Source organism: Apis cerana, linkage group LG14, assembly GCF_029169275.1.
Source record: "Apis cerana isolate GH-2021 linkage group LG14, AcerK_1.0, whole genome shotgun sequence".
NCBI classification, from domain to species: Eukaryota; Metazoa; Arthropoda; class Insecta; order Hymenoptera; family Apidae; genus Apis; species Apis cerana.
The window spans coordinates 7,142,538-7,160,849 of record NC_083865.1 but is presented as its reverse complement, the minus strand read 5'-3'; the positions used below and the strand labels follow the sequence as shown (position 1 = coordinate 7,160,849).

The 18,312-nt window shown below is 23.7% G+C and overlaps 3 protein-coding genes across 6 annotated transcripts; 1 reads left to right on the top strand and 2 right to left on the bottom strand.

Annotated features, from left to right (window-relative positions):
- Nucleotides 1-334: 334 nt before the first annotated feature.
- Nucleotides 335-8,601, top strand: LOC108004135 (adenylosuccinate synthetase). Its single transcript, XM_017066821.3, has 6 exons — nucleotides 335-836; nucleotides 4,748-4,850; nucleotides 6,596-6,959; nucleotides 7,061-7,453; nucleotides 7,540-7,796; nucleotides 7,868-8,601. The coding sequence occupies exons 1-6, from the start codon at nucleotides 654-656 to the stop codon at nucleotides 7,915-7,917; spliced, it is 1,350 nt and encodes a 449-aa protein (XP_016922310.1). The 5' UTR covers nucleotides 335-653; the 3' UTR covers nucleotides 7,918-8,601.
- A 90-nt stretch (nucleotides 8,602-8,691) lies between these two features.
- Nucleotides 8,692-12,574, bottom strand: LOC108004136 (phenoloxidase 1). Its single transcript, XM_017066822.3, has 9 exons — nucleotides 12,044-12,574; nucleotides 11,627-11,819; nucleotides 11,174-11,397; nucleotides 10,884-11,086; nucleotides 10,337-10,754; nucleotides 10,076-10,204; nucleotides 9,633-9,957; nucleotides 9,220-9,452; nucleotides 8,692-9,126 (listed from the first exon to the last, which is right to left on the bottom strand). The coding sequence occupies exons 1-9, from the start codon at nucleotides 12,152-12,154 to the stop codon at nucleotides 8,881-8,883; spliced, it is 2,082 nt and encodes a 693-aa protein (XP_016922311.1). The 5' UTR covers nucleotides 12,155-12,574; the 3' UTR covers nucleotides 8,692-8,880.
- A 207-nt stretch (nucleotides 12,575-12,781) lies between these two features.
- Nucleotides 12,782-17,543, bottom strand: LOC108004137 (facilitated trehalose transporter Tret1-like). Of its 4 annotated transcripts, XM_062084409.1 has the most exons (5): nucleotides 17,401-17,543; nucleotides 16,526-16,648; nucleotides 16,298-16,335; nucleotides 14,809-14,929; nucleotides 12,782-14,362 (listed from the first exon to the last, which is right to left on the bottom strand). In XM_062084409.1, the coding sequence occupies exons 3-5, from the start codon at nucleotides 16,319-16,321 to the stop codon at nucleotides 12,948-12,950; spliced, it is 1,560 nt and encodes a 519-aa protein (XP_061940393.1). In that variant the 5' UTR covers nucleotides 16,322-16,335; nucleotides 16,526-16,648; nucleotides 17,401-17,543; the 3' UTR covers nucleotides 12,782-12,947. The 4 variants fall into 4 exon arrangements, with proteins under 4 accessions (XP_061940393.1, XP_016922312.1, XP_061940394.1 ...); XM_017066823.3 differs by having other exon boundaries at nucleotides 16,298-16,648; XM_062084410.1 differs by lacking the exon at nucleotides 16,298-16,335.
- Nucleotides 17,544-18,312: the final 769 nt, after the last annotated feature.

Here is an 18,312-nt window from a genome sequence, read left to right as displayed (position 1 = left end):
AATATATTTCCAAGATAGAAATAAATCGAATTTCGTTTATAAAAGCAGTGTTTTCTTTATAATTAAGAAATATAATAATAGTATGGAAATATCACAATTCTAGTAACTTATTTTATAATAATTATATGAAATGCAATATTTCATATATATTCACAAGATATTTTACAACAGAGTACTTGAATATTTTACAACAGAATACATTTATAACTTATAATTTTATATTAAAATTTAGTTTCAATTCCAACCATTATTAACGTTGCAATCTTATTCTGAACGGAATCGATAACGTTGACAATGATAATAAAATGGTAAAAGCGTTCTCGAAATACGAGACAAAAAATCTATTGAGTGTTGGATCTATTCTATACTTCGTCTGTGATCTGATCAGTACTCGATCAATAATTCAGAACACAAAATATACAAGTTCCTATAAAATAGTGGATCTATTTTGTATTTTGTTTATGATTCTATACAAATTTATTCAATTTTCTATCATTTTTAGTTTTTCCCTCTAGATGTCACTTCATTCGTCGAAGAAATTTAAGTCAATCAAGTCTATGTTTTAGTAGTCGCGCGGTGGTTTTCGAGGTGCATACATGCGCGGGTAATTTGTGCAATTACTCGAAAAATTGCCAATATTTTCACATTCGAAAATGCAACGTTCCGTTCAACAAGCAAATGGGGACAGCGTTCTCGCATCACCAAGGAAGAAACAACGTGTGTCAAATGCTACAACCAAAGTTACTGTTGTTCTTGGAGCGCAATGGGGCGATGAGGGTAAAGGCAAGGTCGTCGATATGCTTGCTATGGATGCTGACGTCGTCTGCAGGTGTCAGGTGAGTTCGCCATTTTTTCATTTTCGTTTTCTTTTTCAGAATTTTTTTATAACATACATTTAAATTATGTTTAAAATTATAAAATTTATTACATTACAGTAAAATATTAATTCATTAATTTATTTTCCATTTTTATTATTTTATTTTAAATAGTAGCAATCGTTCTTTCTCTCTCTCTTCTTTCCCTCCTTATTTTTTTATATACATATATGTCACGTGACTATAAATGTTTCTTTTCCTATTTTAATAAATTAAAAATTTATATTTCTATAATTTAATTTAAATATTGAAAAGAATATAATTTTTTACGAATACGAATCTGAAATTAATTTATATACATTAAGTATTTCTTATTTTTATAACAAGTTTATTTTATATTAAAAAAATTTTAATTTATATTATTTTTTTTCATGATAATAAAAATCTCTATTTTCTTCTATTTTTTAACTTCATTTATTTATTTATTTATTTATTATGTATACAGAAATTTATTCTATTCTAAAATTCAAAAAGATATTTTTCAATTTTTTTTTAAAACTTGTCTAGTTTGATTGACTTGAAGTCAAATAATTTTAATCTTAAACTGTTAAGCATATAGATTTATATGATATATAAGTATGCATAAAAATCAATATATACATAAAAGTATAAATACATGTATAAAAATATATATTATAATATTATTACATAACGCACGAAGCTATTCCAATTGGCATTGAAATTTTAAAACTGATTACATATAATATAGTTTAAAAAGATAGAATGTCTTATTTTTTCAAATTTATGTGAAAATTTTAATTCAAATATATAATTTTATGAATATAAATGTAATTATAAAATGATTATGATTTAAATATTACTACTTAAATATTCAATTTCTTTTTCTTAATAGGTTAGACTACATTTTTAGAAACTGATACTAAATTACATGATTTTGATAAATATTATATTACAATAAAGCATAAATTTAAAACTTAAATATGAACGTATCATATATATATATATATATATATACATAATATATGTATATATATATATCACGTTTACAAAACATTTATAAAATTATTAGAAATAATTCCATACAAATATTATAGCTTTCATAATATTATTATTATTTTATTTACATTATATATTCTATATAATTCTATAATCATGATAACAATTTTTTTATTTTGTATTTTATGCATTTTATTTTGTTTACATATCATTTTTTTTATATTTTATTATATTTATTATAATAATGTTTAATTAATTTTAATTTAATAATTTAATACTTGTCACATTTCATTTATATTGTTCTTATAATCATCTTTTATCATTTTTATAGAAATATATTTATTTATTTAAATTATTTTTTTTATTATATATGTTGTTTATATAGTATATATATAATTATATATATAATAATTAGTATGATTCATTAAATTTGATTTGCATTTTCAGGATTGTTTATGATCTATAATAATAATAATTTTTTCATCTTTAAATTTAATGAATAACTTTTCCATATTGAATTTACAATTAAATTTATAAATTAATTGCAATTTATTACATCTTTAATCCATTGTAATTTTATTTTTTTTTTTTAACAATAATTTTAATAAATCTATATCAATATAAATAGCATATGAAATAATTAAAAATCAAATATAATTAATTGTTATTTATTAAAATTATCCATAAATGTTAAAATTACACGATAGGTTGATTTTAATATTTTTACGACTTTTCAATTTTGCAAAAAATTAATATAAATATAAAGAATATAAAATTTATTCATATTAAATAGACAACATATAATAGTAATAATAATGGTAATAAATATTTCGAAAATACTTTTCGTAATGAACTCAAAACCATCTTATGGTGCTAATCTCTTTTATCGCTATATAATCTTTTTTATCGTATCATAAGTTATATAAATTCATTAAATATTTTAAAAACAACAAGTTAAACATATTTCATTCACATAATATCAAATTTATACTATAGAATTACTATAGAATTAGTAATAATCGTATCTTAGTAATATTTCTAAATAGTATAGATATAAATATAATGTAGATATAAATATATACTATAAATATATGTTCATGACATAATGTATATGACGTATATCAATGGTGTATATCAATTAATATTAACATAAGCGATATTTTGTTCTTTAAATCATTAAGATTTAACTAACAAAACCTCATTTTTTTTATTTATATCATAACAAAGTAATCCATAAAAGTAAAATATCTATATATATAATATTATCTCTGTAATTTTTTATTTTATTTCGAAATCATCATATATATATATATATATATATATATATATATGATATTTATTATTACAATATAATATTTTTTTCGGAATTTCTCTTTTTTTTAATGATAAAATAAAATTCTAAAAAAGACTGAAATCAAATAAATAAAAAACCAAAAAATAATTTGATCAAGAATGAAAAGATTTTTAATTCAATATTTTCTGGAAGAAGTTTTATTGCAATTGGTTAATAATTGGTTAAAATATATTTTCAATATTTGATATTTTTAGTAATCAAAATAGTAATCATTTTTTAAAAGTTAAATTAGTAATCATTTTTACAAGAAAGATATTTTATTTGATAAAACTACATACATATTTATAAACTAAAGATGGAAACATTGATCTTAACACGTTCATTGTCCCGTACATCATCACATGTGATGTTGATATGACTGTGGATGATGCCAATTGGCATTGCCATTTTGTTTCATTTTTTGTTTCATAATATTCGACTTGCACGTCATGAAAAGAACACGTGTTATATAGATACATGCTGAAAGATAGATTTAGCACAAGTATGACTCATAGCCGTTTTTAATTTGCAATTTCATTTATTTTCAACATCTATTCCAACATGCGATAGAATAAAAAAATATTCATATAATTTCGTTAATAAATATAATCTTTAAGTAACATGTTTCTTAAAGATAAAGGACATTTTTGAACGAGACATTTTAACATATTAGCAATATTATTCATTCTGATCATTTCTGACAAAACGTTTCAACAATCGTAGATGTCGTAAACTGCAGAGTCAATTACACAGTTAACAGAGGAAAATTACGCAACCTTGTCAAGATTTATTCAAAGTCTTACGTATAACATTCGTCTAAAATTACGTTTAATTTTGGAGTAATAAAAAATAATCTTCAACAATTATTGTTTTATCATTAAAATTTTTGAAATTTCTGATAACGAAATTCCATTTTCATTTCTGCTCAGTAATAATTGTTAAATAAAATAATGATTAACATAAAAAATTTGTAAAATTATTTTTAATAGTTTGTTAAAATCTCTCTCAGAATTTAGTATAAAAAAATTAAAACATGTTAACTAGAATATTTTTCGCGGAAATTATATCATATAAAAAAAATCATTTTATATCTCACCAATATATTAAATATTATTAATTTTATATTTAATTTAATTTGTATTGACATTATTATTATTTGTTATATTATTTATTTTTATATATACATTTTTTATTTTCTATTAAAAAATTTATATTATGTATAAAGATAAAGATAAAAATAAATATATATTTTTATATTCTATAAAGATATAAAGAGACCATTGAATAACGAGCACTTTGCATTTTTTAAATATATGCCTTCTACAACAGTAATACACTGTACACGATATTATTGAATTATATGGAAAAATTTTCGTTTTGGAAAACAAAATTCTTCTGATTCTTCCTTCACAATTATTATTTGGATATTTATTTAGAAGTAATTGGTATTTAAATAATTTTAATCAATTTTTTGTCAGAAATATTAAAAATATTTAAAAAAAAAAAGAAATAAAATAAAAGCAAAGAAAAAGAAAAAAAATAGTATCTATGTTGGAGCAAAAGAAGAATTTTAATTTTGCAGGGAGGAAGCAATGCCGGGCATACTGTAGTAGTAGATGGTGCGGAGTTCCATTTCCATCTTCTGCCCAGTGGAATAATCAATCCTAGATGTACATCGGTTATAGGTAATTATTTTTCGATTATGTGATGGCTCTTAATAAAATTTCAATAATTTCAAAACGGAATGGCTGAACATAAAAAAAATAAAATAAAATTAAGTATCCATGTGTTTGGAATATGAAAGTGCACGTTTATATATGAAATAATAATATAAAGTAATGGTCTCTAACTTAAATATATTATATTCAATTTAAATGCATATAATTATTATTTATTTTCCTAACTATCAATTTTCTTAACGAAAGAATTTATCGTATAAAAGTAATTTTTAGTTAATGGAGGATTTATTTAATTTCTTTTTGAATTGTTATTTATAAAAATTTCAATATCGAATAATATAGAATATAGAAAATATATTTTAAAATTGATTTTATTGTATTTGAAAAATATTTTTTTAAAATCATTTACTTTTTCCCAATGGAATTTTTTTATCTAGTTTATAGATATAGCTTTATTTAATTGCGTGAAAATCTCTATCTATGTTTATTATTATAAAATTATTATATGTATTAATATGTATTATATTACTCAAGATACAGCAATATTTATGATTATTATATATTAACATTTAGTCATACCATCTTAATTTATTACCTCTAAATTTATTACCTTGTATATGAAAGGATTATTTATTTATTATAATTCTTTCGTAATAAATGTGATTGTGATATTAATGTAATTATCTGTGGTGTTAGTATTTTAAGATTAAAAAACATTTTTTTTAAAGATAAAAAAACAGAAAAGAATATTTTCTTTTCTTTTATTATTTAATTTAATTATGAATAATTTTATTTAATATTTGATAAAATAAAATATTACTACTTACTAGGATAGATTATGTCTCAAAAAAATATTGAATTTAGATTGATTTTATTCTTTATAAATATTTGATATTTAAAAATCACAACTTATATATTTATTAATTGTAAACATTGACAATTTATTTTGTATTTTTTTATTATCAAAAAAAAATTTTTTTTAGTCTATATTATTTTTAATTAATATCTTTTTATTATTTTGAAATTTTATTGCTAATTGTAATATTCTATCTTTTTTTTTTTAGTATTGAAATCATTTATAAATATATACATGATTTTATTTAATAGTCTTCGATTTTATTAATTACAAATATATATTTGCATTTACATAAAATTAGTATAGTATAGTATAGTATAGTTTTTTGCCAAAAAATTGTGATTTAAATTAAATATCGATTTTATTTATTTATTTTTTTTTTTTTAATTAAATTCACAATTAAAAAATTATTTTAAAATAATTTGATATTAAATGAACAAAAATATATTCTTTTTATATTTTTATACTTTTCAAATTTATTTTAATTTTCTTTGCAAATAAGATACTGATTCTATTAAAAAATTTTACGAGTTCATTATGAAAAAAAAAGTATTTTAAAAATATTTATTATCCGCAAATACTACATATAATATTATATAATATTATAAAAAATATTTTAAATAAAAGATAATTGTCATTAAATGAATAATCTATTGATTTAAAAAAAAATATTTAAAAATTATTCAAAGTTTAATATCAATATTTTCGATAGCCTTGAAATATGAACATCCTGAATATGCAATTTTATTCTGTACATATATAAAATTGCTGCTGAACTTTTTATTTCAGATATTGTATGCAAAAATATTTGTATTATATTATCTATAAATTCTTAAATAAGAATTTTTTAAGAATGTTATAATTATAATAGTAATTTTTCATAAATTTTGTTCAGGAAATGGAGTAGTAATACATTTACCAGGTCTTTTTGAAGAACTAGAAAGCAATGAAGCAAAAGGTTTGAAAAATTGGCGGGAACGATTAATAATTTCCGATCGTGCACATATAGTATTTGATTTTCATCAACAAGTCGATGGCCTCCAGGAATTAGAAAAAGGTACACAGTCCCTTGGTACAACCAAAAAAGGAATTGGACCAACGTATTCGAGTAAAGCTGCCAGAAATGGACTTAGAATCGGTGATCTTCTCGGAGATTTCGACAAATTTTCGCAAAAATTTGACACACTGGTAACTTCGTATCAAAAAATGTTTCCAGCACTTAAAGTTGATGTAAAAGCAGAGCTTCAACGATATAAAGAGTATGTTTTTTTTTCTTTTTCTTTTTAAATATTATAAGATTAAAAATCATCATTAAAAAAAACAATATTTAGAAATAATATTTATATTAATTTATTTTCAGATATGCAGAAAGAATAAGACCGTTAGTAAAAGAAACCGTTCAGTATTTACATCAAGCATTACGCGAAGGAAAAAAAGTATTAGTAGAAGGTGCAAATGCTGCGATGCTAGATATAGATTTTGGAACATATCCTTATGTTACGAGTTCTAACTGCAGTATAGGTGGTGTTTGTACCGGTCTTGGATTACCACCGTCTTATATCGGAGAAGTTGTTGGTGTCGTTAAAGCATACACTACAAGAGTTGGTGATGGTCCATTCCCCACAGAACTTTTGAATGCTACAGGCGAGCTTTTACAAAGGAGAGGACATGAAATTGGTGTTACAACAAATAGAAAAAGACGTTGCGGTTGGCTAGATTTAACTCTTCTTAAATTCACTGCAATGGTTAATGGGTAAGAAATATTATTATAAAAATATTTAATTAAACGAATTTATTTATCTCTTTACATTTAGAATTTTATTTATTTTTATTTAACAGATATACGTCAATATGTCTAACAAAATTAGACATTTTAGATACGCTTCCAAAAATTCAAATTGGTGTAGGTTACCGATTAAATGGAAAGGAAATTGATTATTTTCCAAGTACCACTTCTGATTTGGTCAAAGTAGAAGTAATTTATGAAACTCTCGATGGTTGGCAATCGACAACAGAGGGTGTACGTTCTTTAGAAAAATTACCTCCTAATGCAAAAAAATATATACAATTAATAGAAGAACATCTTGGAGTACCAGGTAATTTTCTTAATTTCTCTATAAATTTTTTTTATTGAATTGAAATATATTAAAAATTATTATTATTTCAGTTAAGTGGATTGGAGTGGGAGCAGGTCGGGAAAGTGTAATTACGCTTTGACATTGTTATGTAGTAGGACGTTCATCATGAGAGAATGTACTATTAAAAGAATCGGAATAAAATGATGATACCGATTCATGTACAAAATTTATTCAAACTTGAAGAATACTTTTATAAAACATCACGCATGCAGACTTCTGAATAACTAACTATCCGCCGAATTTGGAGATCTATTTATAATCGCGGCAATCTCACATGACTAACTCTGTTAGTCACTAGAATTGAATCTTGAGCAGCTAGTCAGCTTAATAATATTTACAATTTAAAAAATGACTTTTCAACTATCGAATCATTGATGTTTAATATTCGCAGTATCGCGAAAAAATTTATTTTCATATCTTATAACTTGTCAAAACTTTGGCAAACATCGGCATCTTTGTTTTATTATTCGTTCTTGTTTCTGAGAATAGCGATGCCAAAAATATAAATGAAATCTAATTCCTTTTGGATACGTGGCACCTCTTTTTCTTAAAGTCTTTTTGAGTCATTATTTGTTGTATCTCCTTGAGCTACATTTGCTTATCGAGGAACATTGCGTGTTATAACAATTTGTGTAGTAGTTGTTACAAGGTTTGCACAAATGTTTTAATTGTAAGAATTGTAACAATTTATACGCTCCAATTTTGTAGATAAAATATGATATAGTATTTAGATCTAAAACATAAAATAAATAATTTAAAAATATTAATTGTCTTTTGTCTATTAAAAATTTTCTTACATAATCCTTTGGATCTTAAAGTGACAAATACTTATTATTAATTAAATTCAATTACATTTTTATTTTAACTATTCATTTATTTTTTTTTTTATTTTATTACAATAGATTTATATATATATGTGTGTGATAAAAAATACAATTAAAATATTAAAAAGTAAAAAATCAATCATTAATGATCTTAAGTATATTATAATTCCAGCAGTCTATATCCAATAATTTGCCATGTCAAAAAATATTCAATCTCATTACATAAAGGTTAAAGTGTTGCTCATACTTCCAGATCTAGATCTAGGTACAATTGTATCAGTAAATCGAACTGTTACTTCAGTTACCGCCATATTTCCGGTGAGGAATTGAGCTAAAGTTTCAACACCTGCACGAGGTTGACGATCAAATGGATATCCCATTGCTCGTGCATCAGGATACTTTCTATCTCTCAATCCACAATAACTTGCAGCATCCTTACAACCAATTGGCTCATCCTGTACAACCTATGTAATATAAAAAATATTGTGATATAAAAAATTAAAACTAAAGTTTTTAAGAAATTTATACTCATTAATCTATTAATATAAGATACATACACGATCATCTTTATAATCCGATACCATGACGAAAAGTTCCATTGCAAAACCTTCTTTATTTCCTTTTGGTACAAGCATATGCTGTGGCCATCCGCATCCACAAAAATCGAATCGTTGCAAACTATCACCTCCTATTGGTCTATTTTCATCTAAGTTGCGGAAAGTTCTCTCAAATGGTATAGTTACTGAAGATTTCGTAGATTTCTGTTCAATCGTATTTTTTCCTGGTTGAACTAAAATCAAATAAAAATAAATACATCATATTTGATGTATATTACATCAAAAAAGTTAATTTATAGCGCAATAATGGAACATATTTCAAATATAGAATATTCATACTAATAACATCTTTAATTGAATTAATAATTTAAAATTGTAAATATATATATATATGTATATGTTTAACAACATACGTGTTATAGAAAACTTATCCAATTCGATCATTAAATTCTTTTGTTCTCTGAAAGTAAACGGTAATCCACGCTCATCTTCTTTAGGACCTATAAAAATACGGACCGTGCCTTTCATTGATGTATTATTACGATTATTAATAACAATCGTATATGAAAAATCAGCATGGTTCAAATGAGTAAATCTAGCAAGCACTGCGCCACGTGGAGTGAAATCGAGTCCGCGTGACAAATCTACATCACTTTTGGTCCAAAAAGTATTTAAAATATTGCGTTGTTGATTGGTTGTCAATTTAATATCTGCTATTTCGATACCCGGGAAGTCTAACTGTAGACAATAAAAAAATATATATTATCTATGCATATAAATACACATTTTATAATAATGTGTATTAATGTGTATTAATATTGTGATTAAACAAATGTAATATTAAAATAAATTTAACCTGTTGTACAGTATACTGAGGTAATGTATTTTTATGTTCCTGAAAGACGTCATCGACAAATGCATGCCATCTATAAAATATAGGATCTCTCATAGCTGTTGCTGAATCACCCATAACACCAAAACTCTCCTAAAAAATAAAGAAAAATAAAATAATTTTATTTAATTTAAATATTTGTTTATTAATATTCAAAATTACATTTTAATACAATAATTCTGGTATTAATTTAAAAATTATAAAATATATATATTACATGCTTACCAAATATCGATGATCCGGGTCATGGATATAAGAAATAGCGACATGACCAAAATTATGGAGATCACCATAGACATTCTGATTGGGAGAAAGAATACTAGCTTCCATGATATTTCCTAGGACATCGATTCCATTTTTCTCAGTCAACTGAATTCTTTCACCCCTGGTATTAATCACAGATCCTGTATGGATTGCCTCGTAAATACGATCACGCCATCTTTCTAGATCCTGAATGTCAAAGTTCAATTCATCAACTTGTCGATTGATATCCTTAAGAACAGTACCGCTGGGTCGAAATGGCCATGTTCGACTGGCAACAAGAGAATCTAATTTCGGGAAGTAAGCTTCCGGAATCGGTTCGTGCCAATTAATGAATCGTTTTACTCGTCCAAGACGATTACATAGTCGTTCGCAATTATATCTAAAAATATTAAATTTATTTTTAATTAAATAAAATACCATTTTTATATATTCAGACCATTGCATCCATTTAGAATTTATTAAAATTTATATTTAACTTATATTTTTAATATTTTTAGCAAATATTTACCTAGCCATAATCTGTTGATGCATATAGTAAAAAAGTTCTCCACGTCGATCCTTGTTAACAATTCTCATATCACCTTCAAATGGATACACTAAATGCCAATGCCAATGATGAAGATTAATTCCAATATCTTCTCTCCAATAAGCAACACGATGTTCCTCATCAAGATCTGATGCGGTATAATCTCTTGGAATTTCGATTGGAATCTATTAAGAAATATTTTGTGAACAAATAAAATATTTTTATTTACATTGATACTTAAATTTTATAATTTACAATATATTTGTACATACTCTGGCACCTTCAGGTACAACATTAGCTTCCTCTCTAGCTCTGGAAAATATTCCACTATCCATGTATTTGTCTGGAAATACTTCGGTAAGTGGTGGTACTGGCAAATCTTTTGTGTCAGGACGATGAAGTATCGCCACTGATAGGGCATAAATAAACATATTTGGATTTAAACGATCGCGACAATAAACTGCAACAGACAGGAAGTCCTCATATGTTCGCATACCTGCAACATAAAATACGAAATATTGAAACGAATATAAGGATTAAAAATTAAAATGTAATATATATTTTCTATCTATAAGATAATTTTAATTTGTAATTAAGATCTTAATTGATAAACAGTTCAACAATAAATAAATCAAACTTCATAATAATTGTTTTCATAATAATTATTGAAAAATAATTAATAAAAAAGAAACAAAAGAAATAGAAAATAGGAAGAAAAAAAATACCCATAAAAATATCAATTAATCGAGCAGCTATTTTTCGATGTGCCGGGATAAATAGTGAAAAAGGTTGACGACGTCCAAGTTGCATTGGAATACTAAGATCCGGAAGAGTAATTGCCTTCACTGGAAATTTCGATTCTGCATCATCGCCGAAACGATTAAATACTTGAGTAGCCACAGAACGATATCTATCAGGCTAAAAAATCATTGAAAATCTTTAAAATTGTGACATTTTATCGAATATATAATATGATAATTATATTTTTTTAATTATTGTCTTCAATTTCAAATTTTATATTTATTTATTTTTCTTTTTTTTTACTTTTTAATTAATATTTAATTTTTTAACTTTTTAAAATTTAATTTTTGTTTAATTCAAATAATATTTAAATAATAATTTGTATGAAATATAATACTTACTAAATAATCAGGTGGAATATCAAAAGCAACTTTATTGTCTCCCTTAGGGACGTAAACCGGTTCAGAAGGTCGATCAAATAGATACAAAATACCCGATTTATCAGACGCCATTTTCGTCGATAGTTCTGATGTCGAATGAAGAAAAACCAAATAAACGAAACTAATTATTATTCTATAAATGATAAGTTCACGAATAAGTGCCGTTTTATATAAATTTTTTATGACGATTGTTTCACGAAATATTCAAATTTCATCAAATTTTAATTATAACTCACGGTGAAATGTAGAATAAGAATGAATGTTCGGATTTGAATTGTCAATATCGTTCTATTAAAAACTGGAACTAAACTATGACTTTATATACAAACTTAACAGGATAAAATGGTTTTTCTAAAAGCCGCAAATTTTGCCACAAATATTTAAAATACATAATCTACTTGATTGAGATTAATACAATGATATTGTATTAATATCATTCTTCAACCGCATCATTATTTTTCCTGTTTTTGAAGGAAATAGATTACGATTAGTAACGCCAACTAAATTAAAAATAACTATTTATCTATTCAAAATAAATGTTGCTTGTTACGATTTTTCAACTTAAAATAAAATTTAAAGTAATATGTTAAGGAATAGTTATAAAATATAACAAATATATTAATTTAAAATTATTTATTATTCTAAAATAATAATATGATTCAATTTATTTTTTAAGTTACAAATATTAATATTAAAGTATTGCTTTTATTATAAACTTTTTTATTACGCATATAAACAAAATTATAATATCCTGTAAACATTAAGTCATTAAGTCCAACATTAAAATATTTCTAATAAAATCAAGAAATAAAAAATTGCACAAAAATAGAGATTGTGATTCACATTTATGGTATAATTCTTCGTATCATATAACATCATTGTCATCACTTTTAACTCTTTCATTTGAAAAATTCAATTCCTTCCCAGCCAAAAGCGCTTGAATCTCGCGATACGTCTTACCTTTTGTTTCTGGCACAAATAACATTACATTGAAAAAAGCTAATAAGCAAGATGCCGAGAAGAAATAATAGACCGTATGTGATCCAAAACTGTCACCAATAACTTGATACAGTTTTGACACAATAAAACCAAGTATACCATCGAAAATTGTAACGATGGCACCTGCAACACTTTTTACTTCCGTAGGAAATAATTCACCGATAAGTGCATTAGGTAACACGCCTAAACCTATTTGAAATGCTATCTGAAAAAAGATTACGTCAATGACGGGAAGAAAATTGATCATGGAAACATCAATGCCTTTAATATCGAGCATAAAATAAATCGCTAGAATAGCTAATGTAAGGAATGATCCAAATGTAGAAATCATCAAAAGTGATCGTCTTCCTGCAACTTCCACTGTTATAGTGGCTAAACTACCAGATATGAGACCAACAGCCAAAACAATAATAGTCGCCACATTCGAATCAATACTAATTGCTGCTTTCCTGAACAATACATCGAGATATTGTATAGTACTAAAATTTCCGCTAAGTTGTTGCGCTGCAATTAAAGAAACAACAATGCATAAAGCTTTCATATTATTTGGTAATAATAAAAATCGTAGTTTGGTCAACCAGGTATATGTAATTATCTCTATATTTTGACTTGTATTTGACTGAAAAGAATCATTCCTGGATAATCCGCGTAGAATTAAGGATAATTCTTTTTTCACTTCATTAGGATCGTGAATACCTTTGAAAAATGCTATTGATTGGCTAGCTTCGGTTTTACGACCTCTTACTGCTAAAAAATGAGGACTTTCAGGAAACCATACAAAGGATGCAATAAATAATATCGGTATCACTAATAAAATCGTTGCCAGTATTTTATACGATACCCAAGGTCCTATGCTACATGTCATCAGTGATCCAGTAAATACGTTCACTGCTATTAAAGTACCTAAAGCACCTCTAATGTTGATATCTGCCACTTCCGAGACATACATGGGATTCGTTGTATAAGAAATCCCAACACCTATACCAAGAATGACACGAGCAACGTATAAAACAGCTACAGTATTTGCGAATAACACCAAAAGCCAACCTACGATGAAAAATCCACTGGATATCAAAAGACAACGTTTAGGACCAAAACGATCAGCTAAACAAGCACCCAGAAAAGGACCGGTCATAGAACCAATTACAGTTAAAGATACAATCCATGAACCTTCGTCGTTTGTTATCTTAAATGGCATTCCGCTATTTTCGGATGTTAATCGAGAGAGAGAAGTCGTTACCCATCCATAAACAGTACCCACTGCTACCATGGAAAGAGTTGCTAGAATAAAAAAGAATTAAAATATCAACATAAATGTAACAAAATAATATAACAAAAAATAATTTAACTTTAATAATTTAGCTTTAAATAAAAATAAAAATAAAAAATTAGAATCGCTTGAAAAATTAATAATAATAAATAAAATAATAATAATTAATAATGACATTTTCTCATTTCAATGATTTCAATGATTTCATCATTGAATTCTAAAATAAATTTATAAATATTATAATTAATTGTAAATATAATTCATGTAATTTGTAGAATCCGGTTTTCTGTATATATACATATTATTTTATAGAATATTTTTCATTGCATAATTCATTATGTATCATTTCAATATTTATAAAATTCTTATTAAATGAAAAAAAATATAAAAGTTTAAAAAATTAGAAAATAGATGTTGGACTTTCGTTAATGTAACATAAAAAAAATAGAAAACTAACCGGAAATACATGCTAGCCATTGTCGCCATTGTGTCTTTGTTTTATTACGTTTTTTTTCAGGTGATGTAATATATGTAGAAATCACATCGCCCATGTCGGATACTTCTTTGCCTGTATCGATCTGTGAAATAAATATTATAATATAAATATAAATATTTTTATATTTATTATATATTATTATTATTTTATTATTTTATATATTTTTATTTTAATTATTATAATATAAATAGAAATTTAATTTTCCAAGAAACAAAAAATATATATTATATTAATATAATAATTTGTATGTAATGTTAATTATTGCAATTATTGCAATTATTGTAAAATTATTGAAAAATTAAATTGAATTTATGACGCGACAATTATTGAAGCAAATAAGCAAATGATTCAGGAATTATAAAAATTATTTTTTTGATTTTTTTAAATTTATCAAAGACAAAAAAAAATATAATATAAATATAAATAAATGTAAGTACAATAGAGAAAAGTATTCGATTTTTTTTTTAATCAATATTATTCAAATATATTATTCAAATTCAATTTCATTTATTCATACAATTCTATAATCTTATAATTATTAAATTAAAAAATAAAGATTTTATTTTTTTTATCTTTTATATATTAGAACTTTATATAAAATATATGAAACTCATATATTATTAAATCTATTTGTACTATTTTTTAAATATTGTAATGATTTATTTGATTTATATGTAAATATTTTTATAACTAAATATGTTTTTAATAAAAGAGTTCCAAAATAAAAAAATATGTAAAATTAATATAACTTTTTTTTTAATACAAAAAAGTATTTTGAAAATCTTAATTATTGTTACATACAGATATTTAGAAATTAATTAATTTTACATATAAACTTATTTTTTATTAATTTCAATTTATTTATAAACAATATTTATTAAACTAATTCGCTTATAAAAATCCGCTGAATATCTATACTTCGAAAACAAGTTTTAAATTTTTTAAAGTTTTTAAGTTAAAATTTAAATAAGTCATAAAAATTTAAATACGCTTCGATAGATAAAAACATATGATTAATTAATTTTACACTGGATATATTTTCTCCTTTGAAGATGAAATTTAATCTCATAATATCAAATGTATATCATACGGTTACATTATATCAAAGAATTATATGATCTATGAAATAATAAAAATATATAATATTTCATCGCTCATATTTATTATATATATATATATAAACTTTATAAATTATAAAATTATTTTTGAAAATGAACATATCCATAAAAAATATTTGCAATGAATAAAAGAAAATTTAAGATCGGTAGCATTTTATATATATAGTACAATGCGAATGCGTAAACGCATACACGCAGGCGCTTTTGATCAGTCATTCGCGCGTAGCATCATGGTTAATAACATAACCTGATCCAATTCCGAAATATAAGTATTTTTTATATAGAAATTTGAATAAATGGCTAAATGCAAAGATGTACTAGTCAATACTCACCAATACATCCATAGTTTCTGTCATGACACTTTGGATCTCTTGCATGTAGAATCATGTAACCAAAATGAATCTCGATATTGAATTGTCTTTATAATAAAATTAACGTTTATTGATTTGTTAGTTTCGTTATTTTTAATTTCACTAATTGTACGATTGCACATATTCCCGTTGAGAATTATTAAATCACACAAAAAACGTAAAACTACCGACACATTCTTGATTACTTACATTCTTAACTAATTTTGTTTTCTTCCTCCTTTCTCTATTTCTTGATTTACCAATGTCACGTTACTAGTCGTCCTCCCACTACCGATCTCATTTATAAATATACTAGGCGCCAACGTGGTTTCTCTTTAGGTCAGAGAACGCATTTATAAGTACTTTATAGGGCAAATTTTTTAAATACAATGAAATTCACTCTATAATCTATTCCGCATATTCATAAGATACTTTGCTTGTGTCTGATTTATTACTTTAATTATTATTCTATTATTACAGTTCTGTGTCTCGATGATATAGCGAATGGCGACTTTTGCTGATAAGTACAATAAAAGCAGAAATATCTTCAATTTGATAAATTTAAATATGTGTTTTTTAAATGAAGATTGTGATGTTTATGTTATATTATAATTTCATCAAGGTTAGAATCATAGAATCAAAATATACCATTGGAATATTTAAATATATAATACTTATACAAAATTATATTTTTATAATTTAAATATAAATTTATATATTTTTAGTAAAAACTTTTGTGGTTATATTGCTTACATAAAGATTATAATTCTAAAAATTATTTTTGCAATCATATGTTTAACAAGAAGATAACATTTTTAAAATAAAATTAATACATTTTATATAAATAGTATTAAATTATAAAATAAAATATAAATACAAAAAATTATTTTATTAAAGAAACAATAAATTTGATAATAAACTTCTTATATTTATTTTAAAATTATATTTATTTAAATTATTTTGTAAATATTCGCACATAGCGATATATATATGTAAATATGTTTTTCGATACATAAATGCAATAACTTACAAATACAATACAATATTACTTATATCATGCAAATAATAATGACGTATGTACTTACGTTCATAATAAAAACCAGTTGAAAACAAAGTCTTCGTATTATTTTTTTTACTTGTTATTATTAATATTTTTGGAAACACTAATAATTTAATTTTACATATTTTGATATTGCTATTTCAAGTAACACCTTTTACGTGATCACATTCCATGAGATCATATTTTACAATCATATCATGCACATTATATTCAGTTATTCAAAATTAAATGTTATCACAACATTAAATTCCAATTTTCTTTAATTACATTATCACATTATTTATTTTATCAATCATTTTTTTGATACAAAATGTTCGAATTTCTATTTTTACATGAATTATGAATGTTCTATTTAAGAGACATAAAATTTTGTTGAACGATATATATATATAAATGCGAACTTTATCGCTGCACTTAAGTCTGATAAGCAAAACTAGATGTTTGCTTACTGTAATATTTGCATTGCAATTTAGTTTCTAAATTTTAATTATTAAATCATTTTAAATATGCAGAATAATTCGCGATTTTATGTTTTTAGATTTTTTTTTTTAAATATTTCAATATATTATTTACACATGATGAATATTATAAATTTTATTAAAAATAATTTTTTTCTCTTGTTTTCTATATATACGTATATATATATTTTAATTTTCTATTTATATTTCGAATATTTCATAATAACAATTTTTTGAGGGAATTTAACAAAAAATTAATTTTAAATTATTATTAATGAATAATTTCAATTTCATTCTCTCTTTCACAATTAAAATTAAAATTATAAAAATAAGCATACTGATAAAACTAATTTCAATTTAACGAACACTTTGAATGATATTTTCCTCTGCTCGAAAAAATATACGTTTGTAAGTATTGTCTAAGTCTTAGAGGTGTTCGCGAAACTTACAATTCTCGCAATCAACTGTAACTATTTATT

Coding starts and splice junctions, on each gene's coding strand:
- LOC108004135 (XM_017066821.3), top strand. CDS start 654: ATGCAACGTTCCGTTCAACAAGCAAATGGGGACAGCGTTCTCGCATCA. Junction 6,960..7,060: donor GAGCTTCAACGATATAAAGA/GTATGTTTTTTT, acceptor ATTTATTTTCAG/ATATGCAGAAAGAATAAGAC. Junction 7,454..7,539: donor TTCACTGCAATGGTTAATGG/GTAAGAAATATT, acceptor TTTATTTAACAG/ATATACGTCAATATGTCTAA.
- LOC108004137 (XM_017066823.3), bottom strand. CDS start 16,342: ATGCAAGAGATCCAAAGTGTCATGACAGAAACTATGGATGTATTG. Junction 14,930..16,297: donor CAGAAACTATGGATGTATTG/GTGAGTATTGAC, acceptor TTTATTTCACAG/ATCGATACAGGCAAAGAAGT. Junction 14,363..14,808: donor ATGGCTAGCATGTATTTCCG/GTTAGTTTTCTA, acceptor TTTTTATTCTAG/CAACTCTTTCCATGGTAGCA.
- LOC108004136 (XM_017066822.3), bottom strand. CDS start 12,154: ATGGCGTCTGATAAATCGGGTATTTTGTATCTATTTGATCGACCTTCT. Junction 10,755..10,883: donor CATCAACAGATTATGGCTAG/GTAAATATTTGC, acceptor TAATATTTTTAG/ATATAATTGCGAACGACTAT. Junction 10,205..10,336: donor ACCCGGATCATCGATATTTG/GTAAGCATGTAA, acceptor TTTATTTTTTAG/GAGAGTTTTGGTGTTATGGG.